We start from the raw sequence: 15709 nt of genomic DNA on the forward strand, positions 1-15709 counted from the left end.
TTTGCTCTTTTGAGAAATGGATTTCAGTGCAGAATTCTGCTGGAGCAGCACTATTAACTGATTCATTTTGAAAAAAAATTTTTTTCCCATGACAGTATCCCTTTAAGTTTCCATTTAGGCAGAGACACACACTGCGATTCGGGGAGATTATCTCCTCTTCTTCGGGGGCGACTAATCTCCCCGAACTGCCTCCCCTGCCTTCCCGTCGGCTAGAATGAAAATCACCGGTGTGATGGCACTCGGAGCTCTTCATTTTCTGAAGTTGCCTCACAAGGAAACATCAGGCGCCTTCAGAAAACGAAGCACTCCAAGTGCCATCCCGCCGTCGGTTTTCATCCTAGCCGGCAGGGAGGCAGTTTGGGGAGATTAGACACCCCTGAAGAAGAGGAGATTAGTCGCCTGGCGACAAATCTCCTTTTCTTCGGGGGTGACTAATCTCCCGAATCTGAGCGTGTCTCTGCCCTTAGTGTAGAAATCACAACAGTGTTAAATATTTACGTGGTACCCCTGGCCAAATTCTGACTGTGACTGAGGTAAGTGGATGGGGGTGACATCAGCTACAGAACTGGCAATGGAAATATGAGAAGAATTAGTTATTTGAGGGAACGAAACCTGTATAGGGGAGAGTGGGACTTAGGCAAGGGACCCCTTCCCCCAGGGCTTTAGGTACTTTGTCACGCAGCTGGGGCTGTTTGCCACCCCAGCCCCCCTTTCCCTCCCCCTGGACACATACAAAGGGAACAAAGGGAGAGATACCTGGTGGCGGGAAAAAAGGGGGCGGGCTGGGGGAGGTAAAGGGGGCTGGGGCAGAGAAGGGACAGATGCTTAAGGAGGAAACCAAGCCAGGAGCAGCAGACTAATTTTTGTTTTAGTTGTTCCCTGCAGGTCAGGAGTCGGTCAGCGAGCGGTGGATGCGGCAGAAGAGACGGCGTCGTCAGCGAAGAGGAGGAAGCATCGCGAGAACGAGAACCGGATCAAGATGACGTCACTTCCGGATCGACGAACAGCGCTGGACCGGCGGTGCGAAAAAGAAAGAAGTTTGGAGGCGCACAGAGGATCGGGGAGCAGCACAACAAGAGCATCCAAGGAAGAGGTTTGGAGGTTCAAGGGGGAGGCGGGTGGGGGGCTCGGAGGGGGTCCCCACTGCCACCAATGTTTTCCCCACGGCCACCAATGCCCCCCCCTATGCCACCAACGAGTCTCCCACGGCCACCAATGCATTACACCCCATAAGCAATAAGGCACCAGCCACCACCAAGGGGACGGGGGGGGCCACGAGGGGCATAGTCAATAGGGCCCCACAGATACCCTCAGGGGGCAGATCCAGCACCAACGACCCCTGTTCCCTCCAGGGTGGCAGAGCAAGCATAGAGGGGCTTCCAGGGGAAGAGGATTGGGGGAGGGAAGCTGCCCCCAACCCTGAGGAGGAGGGACGCAGAGGATCAGAACATGGCCATGCATGGGGAGCTGAACATTTCCAAGCCCCAGCGACCAGGGGAGGGGGGAGTTTCAGATTTAGGGGAAACAACAGACCTGTTTTTGAGCAACGGAACCCCCAGAGGGGATGGGGTCATAGAGGCTGCCAACAGTGGAACGGAAACGGTTTTAATGCCATGTGGGAGGGGGATGGTTGTAATACTGAGTATGGAGGTTACGACAATAATTATGAGTTTTTTCCTGCACATAGGCAATGGTATAACCAGAGGATACATGGATGGGCAGTGGGACAGGAGTTTCCATATTGGGATGGTTATCGGGTGCCGAGTCTCCATTTTAGAAACAGGGAGGAAGAGGAGAGCTGGTTGCAGTGGAGGAGAGAAAGAACGCAAAGACAAGAGGAGGAGGCAGGCCCATCAACAAGGAGGGAAAAAGAAGCCTATACAGCAAATACAAGGGTGCAGAAAGAGGATACAAGCACACAGAGACCAATCGTGGCAATCGCTGCAAAGGAGGCACCTATGGGTGAGTTGAATGTGCAACATGACATACCAATTGATTTGGATTCTGATTCAGAGGATTCAGATAGTGAGTCAGAAGGGGGTAAAATGGTGGCCATACTTAAGAAGTATCTGAAAGGCAAAGAGAAAGGTGGGGGTATAGAGAAAAATTCAAAAGAAACCACTCCGGTAATGGTCCTAGCTGGGGCTGGGAATACATATGCATGCGCACTTACAGAGACTGCAGCACATTTACCTAAGAAAGCGAGAAAGTCTATAGAAGAGGGTAAATTTGTGGATATTTACAGTTTAACTAGGGAAGCAGTTCAAGAAAGGAAGAAGGGGTGAAACAGGAGGAAAAAGGGAGAAGGGGAAAATCGATATTTGATTGGTTGAAAGGTTTTTTGGTTTTTTCAAGCGTATACCTAGTTAAAAAGCCGGAGCAGAGTTTGAATATCATAAAGTACATTGATACAATAATTGACACATATCTGTTTTACAAGGGTACTTCATGGTATGATTATGACCAGGCTTTCAGGAAAAAGATTGTAAATAGTAAAATGTTATCTTTTGGGCAGAAGGACATAGATTTATGGACAAGATTGGTGTCTAAAGAGAGTAGTACAAGCCATAATGTGAACAAAGGGAGCTATACGGTCAAACCAAGGAACGTGTGTTTCGCATACAACGAGAGGAGATGTAATAGAGGGTATGCATGCAAATTTAGGCATGCATGCTCTGCATGTGGATCTTCTCATATTGTAAGTGAATGTAACAGGAAAAGGGAGACCCAAGCAAACAGGCAGCCCTTTCGAGGCGCTCAGCAAAAGAGCGGCAACGCCAGTGCAGATGGGCAAGCTAAGTGAGTCATTACTTGGTTACCCAGATAAAGAGGCAGCAGTATTTTTAGCAAAGGGTTTTTTGGACGGTTTTAAGATTCCAGTAGCGCAAACACCCCCCCCCTAGTAAAATCTATAAAAATTTAAAATCAGCTGGCCAGCATGAGGATGTTTTAAAACAAAAAATTGAAAAAGAAGTAAAAGCAGGTAGGATGGCAGGGCCATTTGAAGTCCTCCCCATAGAGGGCCTGGTGGTATCTCCACTAGGCGTAGTGCCCAAAAAAGAGCAGGGTAAATTCAGGATGATACAGCACCTTTCATATCCAGTAGGGGCATCAGTGAATGATGCACTAGATAAAGAACAGTGCAAGGTGCAGTACCAGTCTTTCGACGAAGCTTTAGAAATCGTAAAGGGACAAGGGGACAGGGCATTGTTAGCAAAGGTGGACATAGAGTCTGCATTTAGGCTTTTACCTTTACACCCAGAGAGTTTTAAGTTGACCGGGTGTTATTTTCAGGGAGCATTTTTTGTGGATTTATGCTTACCTATGGGATGTGCAATTTCATGTTCATATTTTGAGATGTTTAGCACATTTTTGCATTGGCTTATATGCCAAAGGTCGGGGAATGCGGCCATAGCCCACTACCTAGATGATTTTTTAATCATAGGGCCCAAACAAACAGGGAAATGCCAGGAAACCTTGTTAATATTTTTACAGATGCTAAAAGAGTTAGGTGTCCCAGTAGCGGACGAAAAGACAGTGCAGCCAACTACAAAGTTGAACTTTTTGGGAATTGAGATAGATACAAAAGCCAGGAGGTGCAGGTTGCCAAGGGATAAAGTAGAAAAAAGCAAGCAGGCAATACATAATTTAATGGGGACTAAAAAAGTAACGTTGAGAGAAATGCAACAGACTTTGGGGCTGCTGAACTTTGCATGTAGAATAATTCCAATGGGTCGGATATTTAAGAGAAGGTTGGAAAAGGCTACGACAGGGGTTAAAAAACCATTCCACAAAATAAGGATAACTAAGGAGTTAAGAGCAGATTTGGGTGTTTGGGATAGTTTTTTGACAGAATTTAACGGAATAAGGTTATCTGAGACAAGGAATAACAGAGAATTGGAATTGTTAACAGATGCGTCAGGTAGCATTGGTTATGGAGCTTACTTTGCAGGAAAGTGGTGTGCTGGCAGGTGGCCGCAAGCATGGCGTGAGTTGGGTTTAACTAAGAATTTGACTTTGCTAGAGTTATTCCCCATAGTAGTAGCACTGGAGCTATGGGCAGGAGATTTTAGGGATAAAGCAATTCGGTTCATATCAGACAATATGGGGGTGGTGTGTGCAGTTAATAATTTATCATCAGATTCAGCCCCAGTAATCAATCTATTGAGACAGTTAGTTTTAATTTGCATGAGGTTTAACATCTCATTTAGAGCGCAGCACATCCCAGGTGTAGATAACACATTGGCAGACGCATTGTCAAGGGAAAAATGGGATCTTTTCTTTAAATTGGCACCCAACGCAGCAAAAACACCTCATAATTGCCCTGATAATTTATGGCAGTTGGTGAACCTCTCTTAGAAGAGCTGTACGGGAAATCTGTATCCGAGAGAACTCTTGCCGCATACAAAAAGGCATGGAAAAGATGGCAACTATTCTGCGAAAGCGGTAAGAGGGAGGGCAGCACTAAGGATTTGTTGTCATTTCTGGCGTTAATGTATAGGGAGGGAAAATCAAAAGCAGGCGCCAGCGCCACGCTAGCGGCGATTTCCCATTTTTCAGTAGCAGAAGGTAGACCTGAGATAGTACGCAGCCCAGTAATTAGGAAAGTTATAAAAGGATGGGCAAGAGCGGAGGGCCCTAGAGTAGATGAGAGAGAACCAATAGTGGAAAGCAGGCTGACTCTGGTCATAAGGGCATTAAAAAAGGTCTGTTTTGATCAATTTGAATATATGCTGTTCAGGGCAGCATTCACATTAGCATTTGGGGGGGCGTTGCGGTTGAGTGAATTGGTCCCCCCCATCAAAAAAGGCAGCAGGGAAAGGTTTAATGGACAAGCACGTAGTTATACAAGAGGGGAAAGCATTGGTCTATGTTAGTAGATCTAAAACTGATCAGGAAGGGAAAGGGAGGTGGATAGGTATAGAGGCCACAGGTAAAATAACATGTACGGTCAAGGCACTGGTGAATTATAGGACAGTCCGGCCCGGGGGTGGGCAGCTGCTACTACTGCACAAAGACTCATCCCCCCTTTCTGCTTTCCAGTTTAGCCAGGTGCTGAAGAAGGCAGTAATAGTCAATGGTTGGGACCCAAAGAAATTTAGTTCACATTCTTTCAGAATAGGTGCAGCAACAGAGGCAGCAATGAGGGGGGAGTGTATAGAGAAGATAAAAAAGATGGGGAGATGGAAATCAGAGGCATATAGGAAGTATATACGGCCCGTGGAAAAAATGAGAAATGGAAGCTAACCCTGCATATGTATTTAATTCGCAGCAAGGTGTGGATCTGCTGTCAACATATTGGTCATAGGGCACTCATTTATTTTTTGGGCCAAAAAGCATGCAGCAGGGCAACAGCTGGGGTTACCAAAGGAACACATGAAGTTGGCATGGCAGGGTTGGAGAGGTATGAGATGGGAGCAGCTAAAAGGTAGGTTCTATAACGCGCTCCATCGAGTTAATTTCGTGCATTTAGTTATAATTCATACAGGGGGAAACGATTTCACGTCAAAAAAGACTCCAGCACTCATAGAGAACATGAGGGCCGACTTGTCGGAGATGCTGGAAAACAGGAAGGTCGGGGGGTTAGCTTGGTCAGACATTATACAGAGGAGCAATTGGAGGGGGGCAATTTCACCCAAAGGCGTGGAGAAAGCTAGAAAGAAAGTGAACCGGGCCATGCATAAATTCATGTGTTCCTTTGGGAAAGGTATCATAAGGCACGACAACATAAGAAGTAAGCAACACCAGTTCTTTAGGGAAGATGGAGTTCATCTGTCAAGTGAGGGTTTGGATCTGTTTTTAGGGAACATCGGGTCATTTATTCAGGAGTGGTGGAAGTCACAGGAGGTATAGGTGGGCCATGGAAAAGGACAGGTGGTACCCCTCCCCCCTTTTCCATTGGGTGGCGGCAGTGCGGCTCCAGGAGAAAAGACGGTTACAGTGCAGGCCTACCCTTTGGAGAGTCACTAGTGTGGAGCAGACTTTGACTGCACGGTCTTGTCTGAGTCATGCAAGGGGCTGGGGTTAGCGCCAGTTATGCACACGGTTGGGAGCAGGAGGATGGGCGACTGATTGGTCACAGAGGGCGCTTGGCCCCATGATCCCTGCTCCCTATGGTTGTCTATTACGGTGTGGGCACAATGCCCAGGTTGGTGATAGGAGCCGCAGCTGGGGGTCAGGGGGTACCTAGTCCTTTTTAGCAAAAAGTAATAAATAAAGAAAGTGACTTCCACACATATTTTGCACCAATTAAGTCTCTGTGTCATTCTTGAGGGGGATGAGAGATGCCCCAGGGGATAGGGGTATCCTTGGCCTAAGAGTGTCATAACCAAGTAATGTAAACAGGCAGCACTGGCCTGTGAGATCTGAGAAATAAAATACCTCTATTACTTCTCAGGCTGAGATAAGGATTCCACTTGGAACTGCCTTGTAAACACGCACTGGTAGGATTAAATGCTGTCTATCTGGGGATGTCAGTTTGGATATGGCTTTGATCCTGCCTGTAAAGTGATGTACAAGACATTGCTATTACAAAGCATTGTCAGTCATCCTATGTGCTTGGAATTGACAGCAGTCTTCCAATGGCTCATTTTAACATTTGATCTTTAGTCTATTGTGTCTGCACAGCTGTGTTGGCTACAGCATAAGTGTCTTGTGAAGGAACCTGCTACAGTGCAGTTTTCTGACATTACATAGGAACACAGCGATATCTATAAAAGAGGGGGTGGAATAATTATGGTATGATTGCTCTATATGCAGCAAAGGAAAATTTGCCAAAGAAATCAAATGGATGACTTTCTTTTATATAAATATCAGCCACACAACTATATGTACACTATATATTTTCCATCATTATTCCAAGGTTACTTGCCACATTAACTAGAATGTAAACCTACAATATTATTCAGTTTGCACTATGGGAAAACCATTGCTACCCTATCAGCCATCCTGCTCTAGCAAGGTGGGGGTTAAGTATTTTTTTAATTAAATGTTGATTTTCTTCAACAAATCCTCAAGCTCTGATGCCATAATCCAATCATTCCTTCCCAGCTGACACGCAAAAAGAGAAGAATGATCAGCACAGGGCAGTATAGTAAATCTTCAGCCAAGCAATGGAACAAATTTGCTGCTCCCAAAACATTGCACTGACAGGTCTGAATTTCCAGGCATTGAACAGAAGGGAATTCAGAAAATCACTGAAGTGGAAAACAGCTACTAGCAGTTAGCGCTGCCCTAAATCACTTTCTAGCGGATATATCAGAGAGAGGTGACTGGTATTCACACACATAAATATTTCATTCTACTGTCACTTCAATTCTCCTTTGCCACCTCGGCAAAGAAACCTTGAGATTACCCAAATGATTGCTTGGGATATTGGCTTTTCCGAAACCTTTGGATTTTACTTTAAATTGCTTTGTTTGTGAAGCAAGCTGAATTGTTCTACTGATTTTGTTTTTCTGCAATGTGTAATACTGTGCAGTAAGTCAGTGGTTGTCGGACTGTTTAGCTTCAAGTCTCCACTTGCAGATCCAACCTTGGTGTGAGCTAAGGGGACCCTCAAACAAACGTTACAGACATAGGGCACATTGCTGTATCAGCCATTCTTCAGTAGTTCTGAGAATATATAGGAGAACAAGAAATTCTAAATTTTATCTTAACTACGTTCTGGGCCCAATCCTATCTGATAGACCATTATATGCCAGTACTACCTCCCAATATATTGCACCAGCCTGTATCATGAATTCTTTGTTTATGGGAAGGAGCAGACAAGTCTGCTGACCTTCAATTCTTGTAGAGAAAAGGATGGCTGGGCTCCAAAAACAGACAGTAATGTGAAGAAATAAATGCAATGCAATGCTGACTCACCAGCTTGATTTCACTTTATTTTATGTATTAAAAACCTTTGAGTATCTCCATACAGAAGAACTGCCCTGGGGAGCATGAAGTCAGCTCTTTTCTACCTGTGCAAACTTGCAAACTCTGCTTGATCCCCTGCCCTTGGTTTGGAATCAGGCTATATGTGCATCAGAGCATGACATTTTGCAGACGCACAGGCACACCAAACAGATAGGTAATAGTAAAATATTGCATTTCTTTTCCCTAGTGTTAGTTTGTCCTTTTGCATAAAGACTCGCAAAGCTCCTGTTTCAGAACAATTCCCATTAAATGTCAGGAGTGGAATTTACAGGCATATTCACCTATTTTTACCACTCATTTCACCATTATCAATTCTCAGCAGTACTAGAAGAACTACAAAGTTGAATATAAATTAAAGGATGCTATTGTCATAGAAATAGTTTGTTTTTGATTAACACCAATGTATTTGGTTTATTGGATTGTCCCTGGTAAGGCTGCAGTGCAGTGCAGTTTTTGGCTCCAGTCCTTGAAGAATAAGTAAACCTTGTATGTAAAATTGATGAGACTGCTATAAGAACTTTTTCAATTTACATTCATTATTTATTTTTAATTTCAAGATATTAAAGGGATACTGTCATGGGAAACCATGTTTTTTTCAAAATGCATCATAGTGCTGCTCCAGCAGAATTCTGCACTGAAATCCAATCCTCAAAAGAGCAAAGAGATTTTTTTATATTCAATTTTGAAATCTGACATGGGGCTAGACATATTGCCAATTTCCCAGCTGCCCCCAGTTACAGTATGTGACTTTTGCATGTACTTTAGGATGGAACTACTTTCTGGCAGGCTTACTTAATGTAACTGAAGGAGTCTCAGTGGGACTTGGCTTTTACTATTGAGTGTTGTTCTTAGATCTACCAGGGAACTGTTATCTTGTGTTAGGGAGCTGCTATCTGGTTACCTTCCCATTTTTCTTTTGTTAGGCTGCTGGGGGAAAGGGAGGGGGTGATATCACTCCAACTTGCAGTACAGCAGTAAAGTGACATTTATCAGAGCACAAGTCACATAACTGGGGCAGCTGCGAAATTGACAATATGTCTAGCCCCATGTCAGATTTCAAAATTGAATTTAACAAAATCTGTTTGCTCTTTAGAAAAATGGATTTCAGTGCAGAATTCTGCTGGAGCAGCACTATTAACTGATGCATTTTGAAAAAACATGTTTTCCCATGACAGTATCCCTTTAAGGGATACATGCACTGTTAATATGAAGGAATCTTGTTACATCATCGCCACCTGCTGGTCAGTTTCCGACCATTCTGACCACCAAGTAGTCACAGAAGTTGTCAAGAGAAAGAAAGAAAGAGGCTGCTTTGACGTTCTTCTGCTTAAAGGGATCCTGTCATCGGAAAACATGTTTTTTTCAAAATGCATCAGTTAATAGTGCTACTCCAGCAGAATTCTGCACTGAAATCCATTTCTCAAAAAAGCAAACAGATTTTTTTATATTCAATTTTGAAATCTGACATGGGGCTAGACATTTTGTCAATTTCCCAGCTGCCCCTGGTCATGTGACTTGTGCCTGCACTTTAGGAGAGAAATGCTTTCTGGCAGGCTGCTGTTTTTCCTTCTCAATGTAACTGAATGTGTCTCAGTGAGACATGGGTTTTTACTATTGAGTGTTGTTCTTAGATCTACGAGGCAGCTGTTATCTTGTGTTAGGGAGCTGTTATCTGGTTACCTTCCCATTGTTCTTTTGTCTGGCTGCTGGGAGGGGGAAAGGAGGGGAGTGATATCACTCCAATTTGCAGTACAGCAGTAAAGAGTGATTGAAGTTTATCAGAGCACAAGTCACATGACTTGGGGCAGCTGGGAAATTGACAATATGTCTAGCCCCATGTCAGATTTCATAATTGAATATAAAAAAAATCTGTTTGCTCTTTTGAGAAATGGATTTCAGTGCAGAATTCTGCTGGAGCAGCACTATAAACTGATTCATTTTGAAAAAAAATTTTTTCTCCATGACAGTATCCCTTTAAGAAAAAAATAGTAACCTTTCTCAAACCTTTCCTAAGCAGAAGAACATCAGATCAGGCCTCTTTCTTCCTCATACCTCTTCTTCTTGTCTTTTTGTTAAAGGATTTTCACTTTCTCTCCTCCACTTGTCTTTATTAAGTACCTTAGTGAATCAAGCAGGCGCTGTCTGTCATTTATTCACTTTCCTCTTCCAGCTCCGCTGCTTCCCCTTCTCCGCTGCTTCCCCTTCTCCGCTGCTGCCCCTTCTCCGCTGCTGCCCCTTCTCCGCTCCCCACCAGCGCTAATCCAGCGCACAGTTAGCGAATCTTTGTTCCTTCCCAACGAGAGCGGGTTGGGCCGGAGACAGGGGCCCCTCTCGGTGCATCACTTACTCGAGATCTAAGGTTCCAAAGCACAATCTGCATTGCACAAACCAAAGTTGCCCCTGTGGAGCAGAAAGCAGATGTTGTTGCATAGAGACACCTTCTGCCTGTGGGACTGAAACAAACAGCACCTCACTGCGAAATTTGCGAAACTTGCAAGAAGTGCGCGAAACAGTGATTTTGACGCTGCCGTCAATTTGCTGGTGTCAAAATGGGCGCCGGCGTCAAAGTTGACGCTGTCACCCGTTAAAGTCAATGGGCGTCCATTTATCATCGCTGGCGTCTAAATTGGTGCCCAGCTAATTTTCAAGGCAAATTTACGAATTTATTTGCCACCAGTGAAATGGGCAAATTCGCGCATGGCGAATAAATTCGCCCATCACTATTAGAGAGCACAAAGTGTTATTTAACTCTTGTTTTCTCTGTATTTCCATTCATTTATTTCTTATTTTTCCCTTTTCTTCCTTTTCTCTCCTTCAAGCTGGGCCGCATTCATATCCATCCTGGGACACATGCGGCCCTCGAGTTACTAAAACGTAGCTTTGGAGGAAGCACATCCCAAGGCCTGTCCCCCCTGTGGGGTCTACTTCCCCTATAGTTCACCACGGCAGGCATGCAGAGTCAAGCCCAACCCCTCTCCTCCTTCAGGCACATACCTCCCAACAGTCCCGTTTTTTGCTGGACAGTCCCGTATTTGACAGCTCAACCTGCAGTCCTGGATTGTTACTGAAATCTCCCAACTTTCTCTTTGATCTCCTGCACTGAACAGACAAAAAAAGATACAAAGTTTCTAAAATTCAATTGGCTTTTGACCGAGAGCCCAGAATACATGGCAGGTGCACTCAGATACTTTTGTAACAATTTAAGATAAGCAAAGACACAATTGTAAGGATTTTAGATAAACAGGTCTCTTAGGGAAACTGTGACATGCAGCTTGAAAGGCAATATCACCTTCATTAGCAAAACTGTAACAACAAATAAAAACCACAGAAATGTGTTCAAACTTTCATAACCAGCCAAATTTTGTAAAATGAACATGGTAATTAAAAAAAAACAGGCGTGGTCAAACATTTTCACCAGCTTTTCAGAATTGCTTAAGTTCCTGTTTTACACACTCCATTTCCAGTACACAAATAGGATCTCTTATCCAGCAACCTGGCAGCTCTGAATCACAGAGAAAGCATCTCCCATAATATCAAGATTAAGCAAATAATTGTAATCCTTTTTTTCTGTGATACAAACATTAACAGACTGGTGGCAAATCCTATGTAGCTAATGCACCTATGTGGTTAGTGTACCCAAGCTTTGTCTATATGGTTCTGCATCTGAAAATCATGCCCCTAATTAAAATCAGCCTATGGAGGCATGGCTTGTCTGCTATGCATATTATCTGCTCTATGGCCATTGTTTATTCCATTTCAAGTATGTGAGTATTACAAAGAGTAATGTAGATTTAATGTGGAAAATCAAACTCAAAATCCTTCTCTGTGGAAAACTATTCAAATCTTTTTGAGCAATGCAAGGAGAAGTCATCTGTTAGTACATCTGCGCACATACCTATTTATAGCTGCAAAATGGAACATGGGCCTCTTGGTCATTAATATGCAATGCTCTGTATAAATAATACATTATACTCTCTTCTCAGAGCCTACATATAATCTTTAAATTGCATTGTGGTGCGAAGGAGAAAAGGGATTGTGCTATTAAGGGATGTTTTGTGGAAGGTTAATGTAAACTGTGGGTTAGTGTAGCGCTCTCAGCATAAAGCTCTTATGAATTACATTATCCATGTGATTAAAATAGCGAGTCCCACACCTAGGATTGATACAAAAATAAAAAATTATACACATATAAAAATACATAATAACTGAATTAAAGCAAAAGTGCATGTATGAGTTGGAATCATTTGATGGCCAAAACAAAAATTCATAAAAATAATAATTATCCAGTTTATTATATACAGTACATTGGATTTCAGCACTTGTTTAGCTCCAATGACTGATAGATTTAGGGCTCTTACACACGGGCGGTTTTACCGGCGCTCTCCTGCGTTGCGATTTCTTCCGTTCAGCTGCATGGGAGCGCAGGACTAGATGCATTCAATTACTGTCAAGGGGGCTGTACTCACACAGACGCATGTAAGCGCCAAATGCAGGTGGGATGCAGAATGTTGCTTTTCACCTGCGTTCGGTGCATACATGCGTCTGTGTGAATACAGTCCCCTTGACTAATCCTGTGCTCCCCTGCGGCTGAACGGAAGAAAGGGCAACGCAGGGGAGCGCAGGTAAAACCACCCGTGTGTAAGAGCCCTTAGTGAAGCAAACAGCCTCCAGTAGCAGAGGAACACTCAAACTTGCATTAAAGACTAATAATTCCCATGAATTCTTCAGTCTGCGAGTAGACCCAAGATACAAAATCACAAACAGATGTGTGGACAGCCTTGCCCACCTCGTTGTAACCGATATTTCCCAAGGAGCCATTGCTGCATGGTACAGGGAAGAGGGTGGAAATAAACAATTGCAGGAATAACCATGGCTAAAACATATAAATTGACTTCTTTAGCAATCTCGTGTGATTACCCCCTGATCTTTAGATTCTAAGCAGGGCCCTCTTCAGCTTTTGTATCAGTTATTGGTCGCTCTGTATGTAATTCTGTATATTCATTTTAAAAGCTAATTTATTGTATAGTGCTACAGCATAGGTTAGTGCTTTAGAAATACATGTTAATAATAAGAACATTGCCTCTTCTCCCCCATAAAGGAACATAATAGAGAACAGAGTCAATGGAAGCAACTCTGTGACTGCGGGGTATGTACCTATAGTGACCAACTCCTGTTGAAGTGCACGTTAACAGGCAAGTAAAATGTAAGATTAACAAGTTGCCTCATGTCTATGAAGAGGCCCTGTTCAAAAGAAAGATCTTTTGAACAGGGCCATATTTACCTGTTTGTTCATTGTACATTATATTCATTTATTGTACAACACTTCAGAACACCTGCTAACAATACATTTAGGGCACATCTTAATCCAGTGTCATAACTATAGAGGAGGAGTGTCCATACTTTACTACTTTTAATGATGTTGTCCCATTATGATCTACACATCCATAAAAACATTATTAGCATTCTGTTCCAAGGAAAATATTACTGAAATATTTAATTTTGAGAAAATGTATATTGTGATATTTAACAAAAAACTATTTCTTATGTAACTGTAACCCTTTCAACACCCCTTTGTCCACGTGTGGCGCTAACCATAACTGTTGCAGCCTCATGGAATCAACACGATCAGTAGCAATGATCCTTCTGCAAACAAGTAACTTTAACATCTGCTGCAGTCTCTTCAAACATCCAGATAGACTCTCCTCTGCATGCAAGACAAACTTGTGCAGCATCTCAATTTCATCTTCCACTGGTCCATATGTATCTTCCAACAGTTCTATTAACTTCTCAGGACCATCTTGCGGGTACACCTCTCTGTGTAGCTTAATGGGGTCCAGTGCAGGCCTTTGCAAACTCTCTTGAATCTTGCGACACAAAGCAGGTCCAGACCCAGGCCAATCAGCAACAGCGGTCATAGCAGAATCTCTCCAGACCTCAAAGGTCTCTTCACCCGGAGGAGTGGGTTCCACACCTGAAAATATTTTCAGTCTCTTATAATTGACATTGTATGTCAGCTGTCTTAAATTCTCACCGACTTGTGCCAATACCTCCACAAGCTGGGCTGCTTCAAAGACATCACTTAGGGGTAGGTTCCTCCCCGCAGAATTCAAACACGATGCAGTGTATTTCACCTATAGGATCTCTGGTATTTTTCCTGCTGCACACAGTTGCTCCCTAGATTGTGTAACAGATAATAATCATGCTTATAGTGTTCAGCCTTTGTCGAGTAGATGGGGGGCATACACTACTGACAACAGCCCAAGTGCACTTTTCAATGAATTTGTCACTTTTTACATCATTTTAGAAGACTTACATTTTCGATCCTTTGAAATGGAAGAGAACAGGGGAGTTCTATCACCCCATGCCAGGGATATAAGGATATTATATAATCTTATAAATGGTATTTTTCATTTGAAAGTACCACCCTTGCCTCAACTGTCATGAGTTGATTGGCTTCCTAACCATGTCATTATCGCTTTTAATTTTATAGATTTAATTTATTTGCCTGGCCCATATTTGTAAAATAGAAATAGGCATCTCTCTATGAATAAAGCACACAAATTGGTGCTGGGTTTTTCTGCAGCAGCTGGAGCACCACTTACTGCCTTTCCGTTGCTCTGGGTGATTGTTGTTTATTATGAACTGGATATCTGGCAAAGAAATCCCATTGGAGAAAAATCTCTTTATAATCTCAGTCCTTTGATGTTGGAGAAAGATAAATCATCTTGTTGCTGGAGCACCTGATAGGGGAAGTTTTAATTACAAATGTAGCTGATAACTTTGCTGAACTGTCAGATTTAATAAGTGCAGCCTCAGTTCGATGATAATACGACATCATCATCATCATTTATTTATATAGCGCTGTCAAGATACGCAGTGCTTTACTGCAGTTATAATATGATATGGCTCATTATGATTTTGCAAAAAGAACAAAGATTTATATCTAGGGTAGTGAAAGGGACAGGTATATACCAATTCTAGGAATGTTGGTGGTTAAAAGGTATTACAGCTCATATACTCCGACCAGTGCAACATTTCTAATTGTGTCCCTGATATTTCCTATAATCCAGTAACATTACACAAAAGGGATGATCTTGCAAAGATGTATAACAAATTTTGAAAGCATAAATCATTTGTTTGATTAGGCTTGTGGTGCAGTAAGTTCATGTTTATGTTTAGTATACAAAATACAGCATTTCTAGCCTTATTCTATTTTAGACTTTACTTCCCCTTTAAACATAATTTATAGTATGTTGTAGACAATGGCAAGGTTATTTGCAGTTTTGCAGTTATTCTTTGTATGTGTTTTCTGTTTTGAGATTCTGGAATTTATCTAGTTGCTAGGGTCTCTGTATACTAGAAGTCATTCACTCCAGTTTAACCTAAATAAACCCTGGCAAACATAAAGATTGCCATAATTTTAGCCTTTTCAATAACCTGTGCCCCCAGTTGCTGTGCCTCTGCCCAGGTTCCTCTGCTTTACTGCTTATCGGTGGAAGGTTAGCAGCTGCATAATTTTTCACCCCAGTAGCTTAGTATTGATCTGCTTTGCAGCAAAGTGAGGTGGTAAATCTAGACCTTGGTTGGGTATATTAGCCTCCCCACTCACCAAAATGCAACTGGGTGGAGGGGCAGGTCCTGAAGATGGCAAAAGATAGAGACATGAGTGAAATTTACACTGCAAATAATTCACTCTACATTTAATGTAGAGTGAATTATTTGCAGTGTAAATCTACAATATAAAATTTCATTCCTGAACCAGTAAGTGTATTTTTTTTTTTAGTTGTAATAT

At 42.7% G+C, this 15709-nt stretch overlaps 1 protein-coding gene across 5 annotated transcripts; it reads left to right on the forward strand.

Moving 5' to 3' along the window:
* Window positions 1-1092: 1092 nt before the first annotated feature.
* On the forward strand, window positions 1093-13348 carry LOC121399491. Of its 5 annotated transcripts, XR_005965074.1 has the most exons (3): window positions 1093-1962; window positions 7922-8071; window positions 10737-11264. XR_005965074.1 is itself a non-coding variant. In XM_041580344.1 (2 exons), the coding sequence occupies exons 1-2, from the start codon at window positions 1450-1452 to the stop codon at window positions 13115-13117; spliced, it is 615 nt and encodes a 204-aa protein (XP_041436278.1). In that variant the 5' UTR covers window positions 1098-1449; the 3' UTR covers window positions 13118-13348. The 5 variants fall into 5 exon arrangements, 4 of the variants coding, with proteins under 4 accessions (XP_041436278.1, XP_041436277.1, XP_041436276.1 ...); XM_041580344.1 differs by lacking the exons at window positions 7922-8071; window positions 10737-11264 and adding an exon at window positions 13016-13348 and having other exon boundaries at window positions 1098-1962; XM_041580343.1 differs by lacking the exon at window positions 7922-8071 and having other exon boundaries at window positions 1098-1962.
* Window positions 13349-15709: the final 2361 nt, after the last annotated feature.

The sequence above is a fragment of the Xenopus laevis genome, chromosome 1S (assembly GCF_017654675.1).
Source record: "Xenopus laevis strain J_2021 chromosome 1S, Xenopus_laevis_v10.1, whole genome shotgun sequence".
NCBI classification, from domain to species: domain Eukaryota; kingdom Metazoa; phylum Chordata; class Amphibia; order Anura; family Pipidae; genus Xenopus; species Xenopus laevis.

Coding starts and splice junctions, on each gene's coding strand:
- LOC121399491 (XM_041580342.1), top strand. CDS start 1,450: ATGGCCATGCATGGGGAGCTGAACATTTCCAAGCCCCAGCGACCAGGG. Junction 1,963..7,921: donor TGCAAAGGAGGCACCTATGG/GTGAGTTGAATG, acceptor ATCTCCATACAG/AAGAACTGCCCTGGGGAGCA.